General features: G+C 46.3%; 1 protein-coding gene across 1 annotated transcript in view; it reads right to left on the bottom strand.

Moving 5' to 3' along the window:
• The window catches only part of LOC145392990 (fat-like cadherin-related tumor suppressor homolog), a 569943-nt gene extending 552545 nt beyond the window's left edge, over positions 1 to 17398 (bottom strand). Inside the window, exons 1-2 of the mRNA XM_080267295.1 lie at positions 14231 to 17398; positions 13119 to 13320 (exon numbers count right to left, since the gene is read on the bottom strand). Of these exons, the coding sequence (XP_080123421.1) occupies positions 13119 to 13320; positions 14231 to 17398 (3370 nt within the window). The remainder of the gene's footprint in view (positions 1 to 13118; positions 13321 to 14230) is intronic.
• Between the last annotated feature and the right edge of the window lie 882 nt (positions 17399 to 18280).

The raw sequence follows: 18280 nt of genomic DNA, 5'->3' as shown, positions 1-18280 counted from the left end.
CGACCCACTGCTGCCAAACACCATCCGTTCACGACCCATTTCCGCCAGATACAACCCTATCACATCCCATTCCAACCAAACACGAGCCTATCACGACCCATTCCAGTCAAACACGACCCACAGACGACCTATCTACGACCTGTTCTAGCTCTCCCCATTCACGACGTTACACTACAGGCGAGATTACATTCAAATGGGTATTACTCGGGTGCTTGGTGAGAAGATAAGAGAAGAGAAAGGAAGATGAGCAGAGAAGAGTAGTAGAGTAAAGAGGGGCAGAGAATACAAGAGAGGAGAGGAGAGTAGACAAGAGGGGTGGAGAGAGAAGGGGGGGTGGGGAGGAAAAGGAAGGAAGGAGAGGGGACGAGAAGGAAGGGACAAGAGAAATGGAGAGTGTGGGAGAAGAGAGGGGAGAGGAGAGGGGAGAGACTGGGTGAGTGGTAGAGAGGGGGGGAGAAGAGAAAGTGAGGGTAACAGAATGGGGAAGGAGGGGAAGTGGGGGGAGAGGAGAGGAGAGAAGAGAGGGCAAGAAGGAGAGGGTGCAGGAGGGTATGGGGATGAGAAACGAAGACAGGGGAGAGGGGAGTGGAATAAAGAAGGGGTGAATGAGGTAAGGGGAGAGAGATAACGGGGTGGAGGGGGGGTCTTCATCACCGACATTACCTCTCCCTGGGGGCCCTGTTATCAGTTACCCCCACCCACACTCATACCCCCCCACCAGAGCTAATTCCCCCCACCCAACCCTCTGACAATCTCCCCTTCCCTCTCTCCAGTACGGTACCATGAATTGATTTTGATTACTCTCTCTCTCTCTCTCTCTCTCTCTCTCTCTCTCTCTCCCTCCAATCGCTAATTAGTTGCCAAGGCGAGGTGATGAGGGTAAGGGGAGGATTGTCACCCCTCCCCTCCCCTCCCTCCTACCCTCCCACTGCTTCCCTCCTTCCCCTTCCCTCTTTCCACCTCACTTACTTTCCTACCTATTCTCTTCCACTCTATCTCTACTCCCTGCATCCCATCTCATCATTTATACTCCTTCCTTTCCCTGCTCTTCTTCTTTCCTTCCCTCTTTTTTCCTCCTTCCATTTTTCTCTCTCCCCATCCCCTCTCCTACCCTCCATCTACCCTCCCTACAATTCACATACTCCATTCTCCCTCCCTCCCAAGCCTATCCCCTCTCCTCCACTTCCCGTCCCCCCTCCTCCATCGTCTCAGCCCACACACCCTGATTTAGAGAGCTACTTTAAGGATACGAATATCTGTACCCCTGATGATGATGATGATGATGATGATGATGATGATGATGATGATGATGATGATGCAGATTTTAATACTGACATTAATACTGGCAACACATAATGATGATGATGATAGGGTTGAGACGTACAATGACAACGCAGAATTGTAAATAACAGTGTTAATGGTGATGCGGCAAGTCAAAGAAATGGCTGTTGCGTTGTGTTTAATGACAAGACAGTGTGGTTATGGGCTGTGATGTGGTAGTTGTGGTAGTGGGTGTGGTAGAGATGGGAGTGAGGGGATGGTAGGAGTGGTTAAGTATGTAAGTAGTGGTGATGGTAGTTATGGTGGTAATCGTAGCTGTGGTAGTGGTGATAGGGGTGGTGGTTGTGGCTGTGGTAGTGGTGATAGGGGTGGTTGTTGTGGCTGTGGTGAGTTGTAGTTGGGTAGGAACGGTAGATATGTAAATATAGTGGTGATGGTAGTTGTGATGGTAGTGGTAGCAGAGGTAATGGTGATGGAGGTGGTGGTTGTGGCTATGGTGAGTTGTAGTTGGATGATGGTAGTAACGGTGGTGGTGGTGGTGGTGGTGGTGGTGCTAGGAAATGTAGCTGAAAATGTTGTGGTGTTTATATAATTATACTACAGTAGTGGAAAAGGAGTTGTTGTGGTTGTAACAGAAATTATGATTATGGTAGATGGGGTGGTAGTTTATGCTCGAGGTAAAATTTATGGTAGTTATGGTGGGGGTGGTGATGTAAGAGCTGTGACTGTGGTAGTTAATAGCTGTGATTGTGGTGATGGTTATAGTTGTGATTAAGGTGGTGGTAATACCTGACTGAGGTGGTGGTAACAGCTGTGATTGTGGAGGTGGTAACAGCTGTGATTGTGGAGGTGGTAACAGCTGTGATTGTGGAGGTGGTAATAGATGTGATTGTGGTGGTGGTAATAGCTGTGATTGTGGTAGTGGTAATACCAATGATTGTAATGGAAACTGTACTGTTGTTGGTATAGCTTTTTTGTTCCAACTTGCCGAAGATCCCTAACCCCTTGCAGCTTAGATGAGAACCAGGGGCAGTCAGACTAGAGGGGCGACACCACTACTGACCCAATACCAGATGGAAAAAACAAACCCGTTATAGTTATGGCAGTGAAAGTAGCAGTGATATAATGGTAGTCATAGTAGCAGTGGATGTACTCATGGTAGTGTCAGTAGTCATGATAATGATGGAGGTTGAGTTGGTAGTTGTGGAAGTAGTGATGGTAGCTATGGCAATGATGGAGGCCCTTACATGCAATGGTGGTAAGGACAGTTTAATGATGATGGCAGTGGTGGTCGTGATGGTAGTTATGGTGGTGGTGGAGAGAGCGATGGCAGTGGTGGAAGTACTCATGGTAGTTATGGCAGTGGTGGAGGCGGTATCCTGTTCCACCATTCCGCTATCTCAGTCTCCCTCCCAGATTTGGCTATCTCAACCTTTCATCGAACCGGCGGCCAGCGGCGAGATAGGAGGGAGGGAGGGAGGGAGAGAGAGAGAGAGAGAGAGAGAGAGAGAGAGATGAAACAAAAACATAATCCTACTCAACTATCCCACACCAATCCTCACCCGGCCTTTCTTCATCCCTCCTGCCTGCGTACATCATTTTTCTTATATTTTTGTCATCTCTAAATGACTATATTCAGCTTAGGAGAAGCACTTCGAACAGCAGGTGTTAGATAGCCTTAAATGATCCTTAAATGATTTTTTTAATTAAATCACCCCGTAAAATCAATGAGAAAATTGTATGACTGCTAGAAAAAACTAAAATATATGTGACTGCAGTGAGCGTGTTAAGTGCTCACCCACCCTGCCACCCAGTCAGAGCCAGATCGAGCTCACTAACTGCCTAATTAACAAAACAACTCATTAGCAATTATGTCATCCGGATCATTTTAAACACACAGTCCAGTCTTTTACCCACCAACCCAGTCGTTAAATCTGCATCATTCCATACTCACTAACCGCCCCAAATGGAACTTATCATTATCGGTGCTATTAACGCTTCTACTTATTAACACATTACTGATTTTTTCCATTTTTATATACAGAGCCTGCAATCATTAAAATATCCGTCCAGCCACCCATCACAGCAATCCAGCATTTCCAAAGTCCTAATTAATTTTCTGACAGCGCAGTCCACTCCGCTAATTACTCAGCTACAACAATAACCTACCATGAACTCAGTCTCCATCCACCCAAAAATCCAATCAGCGCCACCTAACGATCATTAACAGGCATTTACATCCTATTAATTACTCAGGTACAACGACATCATCATCATCATCATCATCACTAGTATCAAAGAACATTCATATCCAGTCTTCCTCCACCTCCTCCAATCACCCAATTACAACCACTCGGCGTCAAAAACAGCTCTAAGCACTCTCCTAACAGCCCGCAGGATTAATGGAGACTTTCTAACTCCTCCAGCACGAAAGGTCTCTCAAAAGCTGATCATATTCGTCTGGAGGCAGCAAGAATAATGTGGAAAAAGTAATCGCTGTGAAAAGGTTAAGGATGAGTGGTGAGGTCTGGTGTAGGATGGCAGTGTTGAATATTTCTATTTTATGATTCTCTCTCTCTCTCTCTCTCTCTCTCTCTCTCTCTCTCTCTCTCTCTTTCTCTCATCCGTCCATGCACCCAATCACACACACCGAGGATCTACTAACGGTCCTAATCACCCCAGTAACAACACTAACCGCTCACTCTCATCACCTCTGGGAATATGAAGGGCAATAAAGTACACCAGCGAGCCTGTGCAATTTCCCTAGACCACCTTAATGAATTGCAGGTCATTGCACGGAATTAAGGACGATGGTTAACTACTCAGTCAGTGTGTTTATTGCAGAGAGAGAGAGAGAGAGAGAGAGAGAGAGAGAGAGAGAGAGAGAGAGAGAGGTCAAAGGCAAGATTCGTTCACAGAGATGCCTAGACAGATTACATTTAAAAGATTGGAGGTCGCAAGCTGAGGTCAAGAATTAATGGTGAGTGTTTTAGGCCTTACTTCTTCTGTAAGTGAGGGACGGATGATGCAGGTTGACTTTTGCATTAGAGAGTGAGAGAGAAGAGAGATGAAGAGTGTGTAGCTAGAAAGGTGCTGCATGCCCGACGAAATGGGGGAAACAAACAAGAGAGTTCAATAGAATAGGATGATGGAGAGAGAATAAATGCAGCACTGTAGCGAAGGGAAAGAAGAGCGGAGTCCTTGTTGTATAAATGTGTGTGTGTGTGTGTGTGTGTGTGTGTGTGTGTGTGTGTGTGTGTGTGTGTGTGTGTGTGTGTGTGTGTGTGTGTGTGTGTGTGTGTGTGTGTGTGTGTGTGTGTGTGTGTGTGTGTGAAACCAGCAGAATTCTCACCAGTATGTACGTACGTATATGTATACCTAAAGAAGTCACTCTCTCTCTCTCTCTCTCTCTCTCTCTCTCTCAGCTTCACCCTGACACTACCAGAACGAGGGAGGACGGGTTAATTGAGGCCGGGGTATTGCAACGCGGCATACTGGAAGGCTATGTTCTGGAAGACAAACACTGCAAGAATGGAAACTGCAAGAGGAGCTACTGGAAAATGGACATTGCAGAACTGGAATATAAACAAGATTAGAAACAGTAAGAGGGACTATCAAAAAATGGACACTGCAAGACTGAGAGATAATACTGCAAGACTGGGAATTGCAAGAAGGGCTACTGGAAAATGATTATTGCAAGACTGGGGGAAAGTGAACTTGTAATGTTGAGTAATGGAAAACAAGATATTGCATGGTGAGGTAATGGAAGATATCATATTAAAGTTAGGGAGTCCTGAAAACATGTGTCCTCCACTCTCCACTATGGTTTCTCTCTCTCTCTCTCTCTCTCTCTCTCTCTCTCTCTCTCTCCACACTAAACTATTGCAGCAAACTGTAACAATTTCATCAACACAGCCCCATCCATCCAGTTATTTCTGTGTAATCCGCAAAACGTTTAATACGGTTCACTTTTTCTCAGTTATCAACACACTATTAATTAATATATCTGAACTTTACCCAACAACGTCGAATTTTCCAACCCTTTCAGCTCGAGGACGTATATCAAATTATTTTCTAGGATCAGGCTATTTTGCTATGTTGACGAGAGATGAATCAAAAGTCCTATGTCAGCCTCGGTGTAAAATCCTACCGCGTAAAAAATAAATAATAATAATAAGTTTATTGAGGACTTGTCAGCAGGGTAATTTTTTTTTTTGTCTGCCCTTAGTCTAAAACTTAAAATAAATAAATACAAAAATAAACTAGAATGGCACACAGTACAGCGCATACCTCCGCCATCAACATCCATGCAGTATTCACTGAAAAATTTACGAAAATGTCGAGAAACGCACTATCTCGCAATGTTAAAGAAAGTGAAAAAAAAAAAAAAATCCTGGATCCGCACCTTTATCCGGATCCGCACCAAAATTTAATGGAGACTATTCTGGGCCAAGTCCCATTCTTCTACCAAGTTTCGTGGAAATACGTCAAGTAGTTTTTGTGTAATCTTGCTCACAAACCAACCAACCAACCAACAAACAAACGGACAGGGGTGAAAACATAACCTACTTGGTGGAGGTAATAAATACAAAATCAGTCCATTGATTTTACCCTCCTCGACCATGAAGGCGAAGTTGTTATTCTTGCTACCTGTGGACGGATTGATTAAGCTTAAGAAATACCTCTCACACTGAAGGGCATGATGAAGGAAATATTTATCCATATCATCTCGAAAAATTACCCGTCAAGAAAAAAAATCGTCTGGTGGTGGGAAAAAGTAAATGATAAAAGACGTCCTTGAGCTGAAGAAGTTGATTAAATTCCACATGATTATCTTATCTTTACCTGCATTTCCTTACACTTTCATTATTATTATTATTATTATTATTATTATTATTAACTAATGAGTTTGCTCTCTCCTAATCACTTCATCTCATCCTCCTCTAAGACCACTAATTAAATATTGCCTTTGTGTCCTCCCTTCCAGTGCTTTAACAATGTTCATTATCGTGTGTAAACGCTTGGAGAGAGAGAGAGAGAGAGAGAGAGAGAGAGAGAGAGAGAGAGAGAGAGAGAGAGAGAGAGTGACTTTCCTTGAGCTGAATCGTCTGGAATTAGTCGTTATAAAATACAGTCCCAGCTAAACGGTTTTCTACCACAAGTATTCTTATCTACAAGGACAACAGCAGCAACAACAAAACATCTACTGCTACTGCGGCCACAGCTAGGACTATCGCTATTAGCCCTTTAAATAGAGGGCCTTTTTTTTCTAATTCTTGTGTTCGACTCACAGATTTCTTAGTCATAACCTACCCTATAACAAGTGGACTCGAAAGAACAATTGGGCCTGTTTATCTTCTGCCTGCTTTCCTTTGCACCAGTTACTCCTTCATACAATCAGGTAGCGGTGCTTTATGTAGTCAGATATATACTATCTACACAATTTTTTAAAGCGGAAGGCCGACCCTGCCCTTAACCCCTTGTATACGAAGACATCCTTGTGTTTGTTTCTAATATCTTCATACAATTTCATTTAGCCTAACAAACGCCCCGCGTACTGAAGGCTATCTTTGTATTGTACTGAGTAGGGCACGTAGGGAGAAAGAAATGGCCATGTTTACTTGGAAGCTACCACACAACAACTGTAGTTCCATTCACACACCCAAAACCACTACAGCTCTCAATATCAGTCTTCATGAAAGTGAAACAATAGTTGAAATCTAGAATTTTTTGACACTAAATCTCTACCTCATCAAGTTCTAAAGTCTCTGCTCAGACTGAAGGGGTTAAAGTGCTAATCACTCCTACACACACCTCTCCACAAGACATCCTCCTCACTACCACCCACGAGGCACTATCACCGGGTTACACAAGAGACTGGAGGCGCCATGCTGAGATATATTGACAACACCATTAGTCATACATCAAACTGACAACATCTGAGGCCGTATTTAGAAACTTTCTTAAGTGCATGTTGTGTGCGAGATTACTGGTTCATACATCTACCTTCAGCCACACAGCTGCCCAACTACAGTGAACATTAAAGTGTGGTAGTTGGACCGAAGAAAATGACTGGCGGGAACAACTAACTGCTACAGAGACTTTATTGTAAAAACTGACCAGGACTGTTTATAAATACGATCCCTGGACCTTATCTCCTGCCAGCGATAACACACACAGCACGCTTAACACCATTCATCAGTGATAGTTCTTTTTATTATCGACCTCGAGGATTTCATCATTAAACGAGAATTATCACTGCACTTAGTTGACTCTTAAAATACCATGATGTCCTTTATATTCTGTTCTCGCCACCGCCACATAGTCATATTCCGCTTCGTGGGAGACGTCTTGCAGAAACGAGTTCATGATATTCCTCGCTATTACATCATTTATATTATTACATTAACAATACTTATTATCACTATCATACATCTGGCCACTCCATCCTCCACCACCAATACCTCGCTCACCACCACCAACACCACACATGCGCACCTAAACATTAATACATTCAGACCCATGTTCAGCTGAACAGAATCGTCTGACGTTACCTGGAATTGATTATTATTGGTGTTGCCTCGACCATGGGGCGGGGGTTAATGATGACTATTTTCACACACAGGCTCCTATGACACTTTCAGCCAAATAAAATAGTTTCGCGTTAGCTGGAATAAATTTCTAGAGTTTTCCCAACCATGAGAGGTTTAACCAAAATTATCATCACAACTACGAGTACACTTTTGGCCACGCCACCCTTCATGCCCAGGACCTCCCCTACCACCAGCACACCCATCACACCAGCGCACTTCTTATCGCCCCTTACAAACATATTTCCTTGCCACTTAAGCCTCTATCCTGTCACTTTATTATTATTTCCACTTCAGCTACACTACCTCTACACTGAGTCACAAGTCCAGTGGTTTCCTGCAACTCAGGAAATCATTTCCAACGCTGGGTTGTAACCATATAACCAGATCACGGGGTGAAACGGAGCCTAGTATGGTACCCTTATTAACTGGGTGGAGATGCAAGTGCTGCATCCACCCAGGAACCAAACCTTCACACTTTTCTTCGCGCCTCGCTGTGGTGAGGAACTGTCATTCGCAAGGGAACAGTGGTTCAATGCTCGGGACGACCCTGCATGGGCTGTTGCTTGTTTGTGGTTCAGTATCATCACAAGTGTTACCACGAACATTACCAACACCATCATCACAATCACCACCTCTGCATCACTCACCACCACTGCATCACTCACCATCACAACTGTCACTACCACTACCACTATTACTATCACACCCACCACCAAAACATCGCTCACCACCACCACAAATATCACCACCAACAACAACACTACTACTCTCACACCCACCACCACTGCATTACCCACCACCACAACTATCATCACTCTCACACCTATAATCACCACCACTACCACCATCAGCACTCTTTTCCTCACCACTCCCACTACCATCACCACCTCACCCCTTCCATCAAACGCACCACCACCACCACTGCATCCTTCCTACCCCTCCCTTCTCAATACAGCTTCCCCCTCTTCCCCCTTCTCACCACCACAACCCCTCTTCCCTCTCCTCCCTCCCACCCTCCTAGACACACCCTCCCACTTCATCTTCCCCTCACGATGACCCCTCCTCTCTTCTCCCTCCCCCTTTGCCTCCACGTCCCTCCCCCATCCCCTTCCCCCATACCAGCACCCTGACCCTACGTATTAACCCGACCCTTTGACCAATTAGACTAGTTCACTGCAGTCTCTCTTTCTCTCACACACACACACACACACACACACACACACACACACACACACACACACACACACACACACACACACACACACACACACACACACACACACACCATCTTGTTATCTCTTCATTTCTCATCCGCCATCGGGACTATTGCCTCGCCATATTTAGCCCACTCTCTGATTGCCTCTGCTTCACTCCATTCCCTCCATCCGCCTCTCTCCAGCCCCTCTGTCCACGTCATCCACTCTCTCCTAGCCTTTCCATATGCCCCTTCGACTAGGCATGTAAGGTGGAGTCAGGATTCCGGGGGTTGGGATTGTGAATGAATGGATATTTGGCCCATTCACTATGCATGGTGCTGATTACTTTTACCTCTATCATGCGTTCTCTTCCCTCACTTTCTGGACCCTACCTCATCCATCCTCAGGTGGGAAAAGAGGTCAGGATGATGATGATGATGATGATGGGAGGTGATGGTGGAGAGGATAGGCCATTCTGGTGCTGTCCGAGAATGACCTTAGGGTCGACAAATACAGCGAAACTGCAGCCCCAATCCAAGGCAGGACACTAACAAATCTAGATGCCCACAGCAAGCACAAATATTCCATGGTGGGCCATAAAAAGATTTCCGTAAAAATAATAACTCAAAATATAGCCTTAAAACACTGTTCCGTAACGGGTCGCTAAGCAAATCTTTCTGTCTATGCCTCTTCCTCGAACCTCCTCCTCCCCTTCTCCTCACCCTCATGCCCCTGGAATACAGTCCATCTTGTCTCACTCTTCGCGCACACCATGGAACGGGAAAATCAGTTTATTGGACTGCGTGGTATCAGCACTAAAATGGTGATATATGAAAGTATGACACGCAGGAGGACTGCTAAAACTCAGGTTGCAATCATTACAAAAAAAAAAAAAAAAAAAAAAAAAGCTATCCTGTTCTGTTTCCACATACCTTTCCATCCGCATTTGCAGTATCTCCATCTAATCCATTCCTACCGCCTTTCAGATCTGGGCCCGCATTCCCATCGGAAAAGGATGCTCCCTAACATCATTTCCTAAGCAATTTATTCTAATTATTACACCTTACTGTCCTATTCAATGATATAGAAATCCTTCTAACATTGTCATATTCCGAATATTTAACATACAAAAGGATATTAATCAGCTATAGTATCTCCAAAAATATATAAATTGCTAAGGAAGAGGTGCCAGGAAGCCTGCTTACCCTACGAGAATACGAGCCCTAGCCCCTCCATTCGCACCTTCCACTGCTCGTCTTTATCCAGTTTTTACACCATTCCTATCCACATAACCACCCACCTATATTCGCTTCTCTAAGTCAGCCGCATTCATTCATCTACTCCAAGTTCCACAGTACATCGCTTTTCATTTCTCTCCCTCCTTCAGTTTCCACACCTTCATCCAAATCCAACTATCCCATCCTTCAGATTAGGGTCGTTCATTCCTATCCTCTCAAAGTTCCTTCCACTGCCCATACTCTACTTAATTTCCACCCACTCCTATCCATCCACTGTCTATATCTATCTATCTCTCTACTTATCAGTCAATCAATCAATCAATCAATCAGGCATTCAGTCAATCAATTGATCCGTCTCTCTCTCTACCTGCCTATTTATCTATTTACCTATCTATCTGTTTATGGGAACTGTCTATCATCCACTCCATTACTGACCATCAGAAGCATAAGGACAGACTCAGGTTACTTAATTTTTTGGAGGAAAGAGACAAATCGCCCTTCCCTGTCAATATATGAACAAAAAATCCTACCCAATCCTTAAATGTATCTACATCCTTTTGGACAATAACTCCTCAGACCACCAAGTGTCTTAGTATAAACGAAATAAAATTATTATTATGTGAGGGCACTCGCCATCCATTCACTCGATGTAGTGCTGCTCTCGGGTGGCTGCCCTTTCATCTCTTCCTTCCTTCTTTCCTTCCTTCCTCTTAGGTCCTTTCCTTCCTTCTTTCCCCTTCCTTCTGTCTACGGGTGACTCTACACTGAATGACAAGCCAAATGGTTTCCTGTACACCAAGAAGCTATTTACCACTCTGGGTGGTAAACATATAACCAAGCTATGGTGTCTGGTGGATTAGTGGGTAATTAAGGCGCTCAGGTCGGATTGAGCCTGTCAGCTTATATCCAAGGGATGGTTGAGGTTTATTGCCCACGTAATGCCATTCAGGGACGAGTGAGGCTGGTCACTCTCATCTTAAATGTCCGGACCAACTTGCCTAGCCCCGGGCTCCTACGCTCCTCATGGGACAACGCAGGATTAGATGATGATGATGATTACTATCGTCATTATTACTTTCCCTATCTTCAACGCTTCTCCACTCCACCCATAACCCATGAGATGTGATTAGCCTGCTTAGCAAGTCTGCCCCCGCCCCCACCCACACCCACCAGTCCAATATCCAATCATCTGCCCAAGCTGACTTCAAAGCGTTTCTCCTCCTCCACATCTCCTCCACTAATCTCTTCTTCCACATCCTTCCATCTCCTCTCTCCACACACTTGTTCCGCAAACCTTTTCTCTCCAACATTCTTTTCTCTTTCCACTTCCCTTTTCATATCTGTTCCACTAATCTGCTCCCCTCTCCACGTTCCTCCACTTTCTTCTTGCACTTTTCTCATCCGCCCTCTAGATGTCTTTCACGGTGTTCTCTCTTCCATCTTCCCTTCCACTCTCCATACAGGTCTCTTCAGTTCTCACTCCTTCTCTCTCCCACTCCACAATCATCCTTTCTCTCCACTTTACAGACTCTCAGCATTTCCTTTCCTATTTTCTCTTTCTCCACATCCTACTTTCGCTTCACCGTTCTTTCAACCTCTCCCCCTGTCTGTCCGTCTGTCTGTCTCTCTGTCTGTCTGTCTGTCTGTCCCTCTCTCTCTCTCTCTCTCTCTCTCTCTCTCTCTCTCTCTCTCTCTTGTATAAGCCAACATAGTCTGTGCATCATGTCTTTTTCTTTCTCACCACGCTTTTCACATTTTCTCTATATTGTCAGTTTGTCTTTCTGCACACACACACACACACACACACACACACACACACACACACACACACACACACAGTCTCCCCTCCTGCTCACCCTTGCACTCATAGTCAGTCAGAGTGCTTATCAAACGTGCCGATCAGATGGGCAGCCCCAACACTTCCCCGCTACTGGGGGTGGGAGGGAGGGAGGGAGGTGTTAAGGGGGGTGGGAGGGGGTAGGTGTTGAGGGGGCTGGGAGAGGCAAGGGGGCATGGGGGGTGGGTAGGAGTGTGGGTCTTTTACCTTGAGAATGTAGGGAATGCTGACCCACCAATTTGCTGCCAGGGTTGGTATCAGCCCATCAGAACACAAACCGACATAAAACAGTAAACACATGGGGTTCAGTGGAGAGGCTATGGTTGCCTGAGTGGCGAGAAATGGAAAACACGCCCTCCCCATTGTAAAAAAAAAAAAAAAAAGCAGATAAATAAGTAAATAAATAAATATATAGGTAAATAAACGGCCAGAGGCAATCCCTTTCTTACCCTTTTAGAAGCCAGGGAAGGCCTGGTGAGTGGGAGGACCTGAAACTTAGCTACCGTCGTAGCTCTCTCTCTCTCTCTCTCTCTCTCTCTCTCTCTTCTTAACATTTTTTCATGTTGAATTTAATGAACTGAGAGAGAGAGAGAGAGAGAGAGAGAGAGAGAGAGAGAGAGAGAGAGAGAGAGAGAGAGAGAGTTGGTGTGTGACACGTAGGCGAACTGTAGGGTTTCAGGGAACGAGCTCTAACATTTATAAGAGCTGGGAAAATAAAAGACAGTTGCAAAGAAAACGTGAGGCAAATAATAAAAACCAGTGTGATAAGAAATTTGTAATGCCACAGGAAAAAATAAACTGAAATTTATCCATCTGCACTGTGCCTGGGATCGAATTCTTTCCCTGTTGTCAGATGCTCTGGTATTCAATCCCTGGGGCAGTGCAAGTGGATGAATGTTAACTAAGGGGAGAAATATATGAAAAGAAAAATAAAATACCAGAAAGGAAGGAAATAAATCACACGAGTACTGACCTTGCTGATCGATGTAGAAGACGCCCCTGCCCTCTGGCCCCACCAGGGAGTAGGTGATGGCAGAGTCCGCGGTGTTGGTGTCACCGTCCACTGCGCTGAAGGTGGCCACTAGGGTGTGCGGCGGTGCAGACTCCAGCACCTCTGTCTCCTCCACGTCCTTCATGAACACTGGTGCGTGCACGTTCTCGTCCACGTCCACCACCTGTCAGTTATTTATGGTTATACCGTTTCCATTTTAAGTTAGCATAAAAGTTTTTGTTCACCTAGCAGTTAATTATAGATATCTGCATTATATTTTAACTTGACCAAAAACTTCGTCCGCCTGTATGTTATTTATCGATAAAAGCTGTCCATTATTATCTGGCCTAAATATCATCCACGTCCACCACCGACAGATCAGTTATTGCTATATTCTGTCCATGTTAACTTGACCTAACACTGCAGTCTCCACCTTCACCACTCGTCAGTCATTTATAGCTATATGCTGTTCATTTTATCTTGGCCTATACTTGCTACCTCGCCATGATCTCGTCCACCTCCATCACCGATCGATTAACTATAGCTATTCTCTCTTCATTTTAATCGAACCTAAAACTGCCACCTCTCCATGTTGAAAGCCAACCCTAACACGTGGTAGGGGAGTTAGATTAGGCTAGGCACGTGTAAATGGACATGTACCAGGGATGTATTAGGTGGTAGGTGAGATGTTTGAGCTGTATGAAAAATATGGAACTACAAAGTTACTTAGCCGCTTTATATACTACATAATACTGTAAAAGTACATACTCAAATTTGTAACGTGCTTTCGTAATCTTAAACAACTAATGGAAGCTCTAAGAATTTACATGAATGAGCTGAGAGAGAGAGAGAGAGAGAGAGAGAGAGAGAGAGAGAGAGAGAGAGAGAGAGAGAGAGAGAGAGAGAGAGAGAGAGAGAGACAGAGACAGACAGACAGACAGACAGACAGACAGAAAGAGAGATTGGTTAAAACTCACTGGCTGATTGATAGTGTTAGAGCTGTCACAGATCTAATTTAATTAATCAGACTCTCTCTCTCTCTCTCTCTCTCTCTCTCTCTCTCAGACTGACGTTGGTGACCCTGATCACTGTACCTGGACGATGACATGTGTGTTGGCAGCGAGGGGCGGGGTGCCATCGTCAGTGGCGCGGATGGTGATGTTGTAAGCGGGCCTAGTCTCGTAGTCGAGCTTCTTGGCCAAGCGCAGAGCAGCAGTGTCCTCGTCCAACTCAAACATATCCTCATGGCCGCCCAGGAGGGAGTAGCGCAGGCGGGGTGAGTCTGGGTCATGCGCAGTCACCAGTGTCACCAGCGCTCCTACAGGCAGGTCCTCTGGTACACGGACTGCTGCTGACCGCTCGCTGGGGAACACTGGGGGACAATCATTGATGTTGGCAACCTGCACTGTAACATAGGCGTGGGCTGATCGTGCCCCGCCGTCAGTGGCCACAACCCGCAGCTCATACACATCGTGGGTCTCGTGATCCAACGGCCATGCCACACTCAGTCGCCCGTTGACTGGATCGAGGCGGAAATCTTTTGTGTCCGTGGCTAGACTGTATGTCACCACTCCGTTGCTGCCTTCATCAGGGTCGTGTGCTCGCAGTTCGTACACACTTGTTCCATTGGCCACATTCTCGGGAAGGAAGAAGCTGTAGGCTGGTTTGTCAAATTTTGGTGCATTATCATTTTCATCAACCAATGTAATTGCAAGTTGGCGTGATGCTGAGCGCTGGGGCGACCCAAGGTCATACACTGTCAGGTTGAGATTGTAGCGCGCCACTCGTTCACGGTCTAAAATTCCGGCCACGGTGAGAGCCCCAGATTCCATGTCAATGAAAAACACTGAGTCTTCGTTACCCCAGGAGATGGCATAGATGAGGTGGCCGGGGTAGCCGACATCCTGGTCCTTGGCCTCCACCTGCAGCACCACCGTGCCAGGCTCACTGTTCTCCCGCACCCGCACCTCCAGGGGCATGTGCAGCAGCTCGGGGGCGTGAGCGTTCACCACCAGCTGTGGTGGCGACATTAGGTTCAGATTATCATCTGGACGGTTATTCTTGGCAGCACGAGCAAGCTGTTCAGCTAATTTCTGTGCCACAGCCAGCTCTCTGCAGTCCACATCAGCCCAGGAGTCCACTGAAGGGCTCTGCTGGCGCACTAGCTGAAATCGCAACGATAGAGTATCAGCAAAATGCTCACCATCCGTGGCTGTCACATTTATCATTCTTTCTGACACCATGAGATCTTGTAGGTCACAGGTCAGGGTCAGCACCCCAGATGTGGAGTCCAGGGCAAAGCAGCGATCATCATTCCCTGACACAATCCTATAGCTGACAATATTTCCTTGATCAAAGTCTACAGCTGAGAATGTAAAGACTTCAGACCCAAGTGGGGTAAGTCTGTCAATATATCCACTGCAGTCGATGCGCTCGAACTGTGGCCTGTTGTCATTCACATCCTCCACATGCACTGTGATCACTTTCTCGCTCTGGCGCCGGAATGGTGAACCCCAGTCTGACGCACGAACAAGCAGCTTCCAGATCCTCCGTTCAGTTTCATAGTCGAGGACGCGAGTGGTGACCACCTCACCTGAGAAATGGTCCACTGTGAAAGGCACATCATCAGCATTGGCCAGACTGTAAGAGACATAGCCATTTTCACCAGTGTCATAGTCTTGTGCGCGCACCTTGGTGACCCAGGTGCCTGCTGGCTGGTACTCCTCCACTCGCACCACACCTTGAGGGGCCACAATCATAGGTGTGTTGTCGTTGGCGTCAGTAACACGAATCAGGACCTTGGCTGATGTTTGATGATGAAAGTTGGCTGTTGGGCTGGTGGCTGACACTGTCAATGTGTAGTCGTCTCGTGTCTCGGCATCCAGGAGACCAGAGGTGGTGATGACACCAGAATATGGGTCTATATGGAAGAATTCCCCTTTGTTTCCTGCCAGTATTGAGTATTCGACCCGTCGCTGCGCCCCTGGCAGCCATGAACCAACCTGTATCACTCGTGTGCCCGGAGGTGCCATTTCATTCACTGTCGCCTCATACACTTGCTTTGTGAACACAGCCTCCTCTTCTGGCTGTGGAGGTGCCGCAATTCTAACAACTTTGTAACTGAATCTAGCTCTAGTTCCTCCGTCAGTTGCTTTTAAAGTAAGATTAAACCCAAAAGGTGAGTCACTCCAGTCTATGGTGTCAAGGGCTGCAAGGTTAAACTCATTAGCAGCAGAGGCGGGCAGGATACGGAACACTCGGTCAGGGTCGCCCTCCACTATTTCCAGTGATTTAACTTCACCACTCGGGCCACGGTCCTGGTCGGCCACATTGATGATGGCCACCACAGCCAAATGGGCACGGGGCACTGACTCTGGTAGCTTGGTCACCAGGATTTGTGGATCGTAAACATTCTCCTCAGTCACATTGATGTAAAGTGTGGCGGGCCGCAGCCATCTGCCTCGCTGCTGAAGCCCACGGTCCTGTGCCTGTACCAATAGTTCGTACCTAGCCTTCTCCAAGAAGCTGAGTGGCCGTGTCAGCGTGACAACACCCGAGGTAGGGTGGATGGCAAAGACTGGTGTACGCTGTGGGAAGCTGTAGTATATCTCACCATTGAGACCAGCGTCAGGGTCCTCAGCTTTCACACGTGCCACTGAGGAATGCAGAGGAGTATCCTCACTGAGGCGGACGTGGTACTCTTGTTGCATGAACAATGGTGATAGGTCGTTTAGGTCAGTGATGGTGACTACGACAGTGGTGACGACGCCTGGCAGGTCTTCTTTCGTCCCGTCATGGCGCCGGTGTTGCGCCTTCACTTTGAGGCGGTATTGGTCACGACTCTCCCGGTTCAGCACATCATGATTGCCAGTTCGCACCCGCAGTTCCAGGAAGCAGAAATCGCCCACGACTCGCTTCCCGGCCTTGAAGAAGTTGCCATCATCACCCTCAGTGATGCGGTACTTTATTTTCAGTGAGGAGTCAGTCACATACACACCCATCATTGTGTCGCTAACCACAGCCGTGTTGCCTAGGGCGTTCTCAGGCACACTGGCGTTATACAGTGGGGAGGTAAACATAAGGTCCTCGCTAACCCTTCCTGCAACATGGATACATAATGCCGCTGCTGTCACCAGCACTGCCACTGCCACCTGCTGCCATCTGATGCACGTCCTCCTCACGGTGCTATGGTACTGTGGGCGGTGCGGGGACGGAGGTGGGCGACCCCGCGGGTGTGGGTGAGAGAATGTCGTCTGGGTCATCTTGCCGGAGGCGCCCCACCTGTGTCGCCCCTCACCATGCTACTGCACCTGCAACACAAAAACACAAACGTTAATACTCTCCTCGTTCACGTTATTACACAACACAAACATTAACTCTGTTACTTTACCTGGAACACAACAACACAAACATTAACATTGCTACTTCACGTGCAACACAACAACACAAACATTAACACTGCTACTTCACCTGCAACACAGGAACACAAACATTAACACTGCTACTGCACCTGCAACACAACAACACAAACATAACACTGCTACTTCACCTGCAACACAACAAAAACATTAACACCATTATTTCATCTGCAACACAACACAAACATTAACACTGCTGCTTCGCCTGCAACAAAAACACAGGCATTTACACTATGCTACTCCACCTGCAAACCAACACTCACAAGCAAAAGTACACGGCAGGAATCGTCGATTTTTACAACAGTGAGGTATATAAACAAAAGAAGCAATAGAATAATAAACTTTTCGGTTTCCTCTCTTCAATATTTCACAGGTAAAATAATGAAAAACAATAAACCACCTAATGACATCAACATCATCATCATCATCATCTTCACCATCACCAGTCAAACCCTATTTTTCACAAAGCAGATTGGGTGGGGAAGAAGCCAGAAACAAAAGAAAACGAAAAGAAGAAAGCACCAAGAATGAGATGAAGGGATGACGTGGAGAGCTACTATGAGAGAGGACTGTGTGGGTTGGAGGAAGGGCTGCCAAATGACAGAGGACAAGGCGGAGTGAAGGCTATTTGTTTGTGGCCACCCCTTACGGGACCCAGGCGTCTGGGAATAGATAGATATGACAGACACACAAAAGTTAATAATTATCAAACACCATACTCAGCGA

Source organism: Coenobita brevimanus, chromosome 23, assembly GCF_032717465.1.
Source record: "Coenobita brevimanus isolate Jiangsu-jjx chromosome 23, ASM3271746v2, whole genome shotgun sequence".
Lineage (NCBI taxonomy): Eukaryota > Metazoa > Arthropoda > Malacostraca > Decapoda > Coenobitidae > Coenobita > Coenobita brevimanus.
Note: the sequence above shows the minus strand (reverse complement) of the source record. Positions and strands in the feature narration are given on the sequence as shown.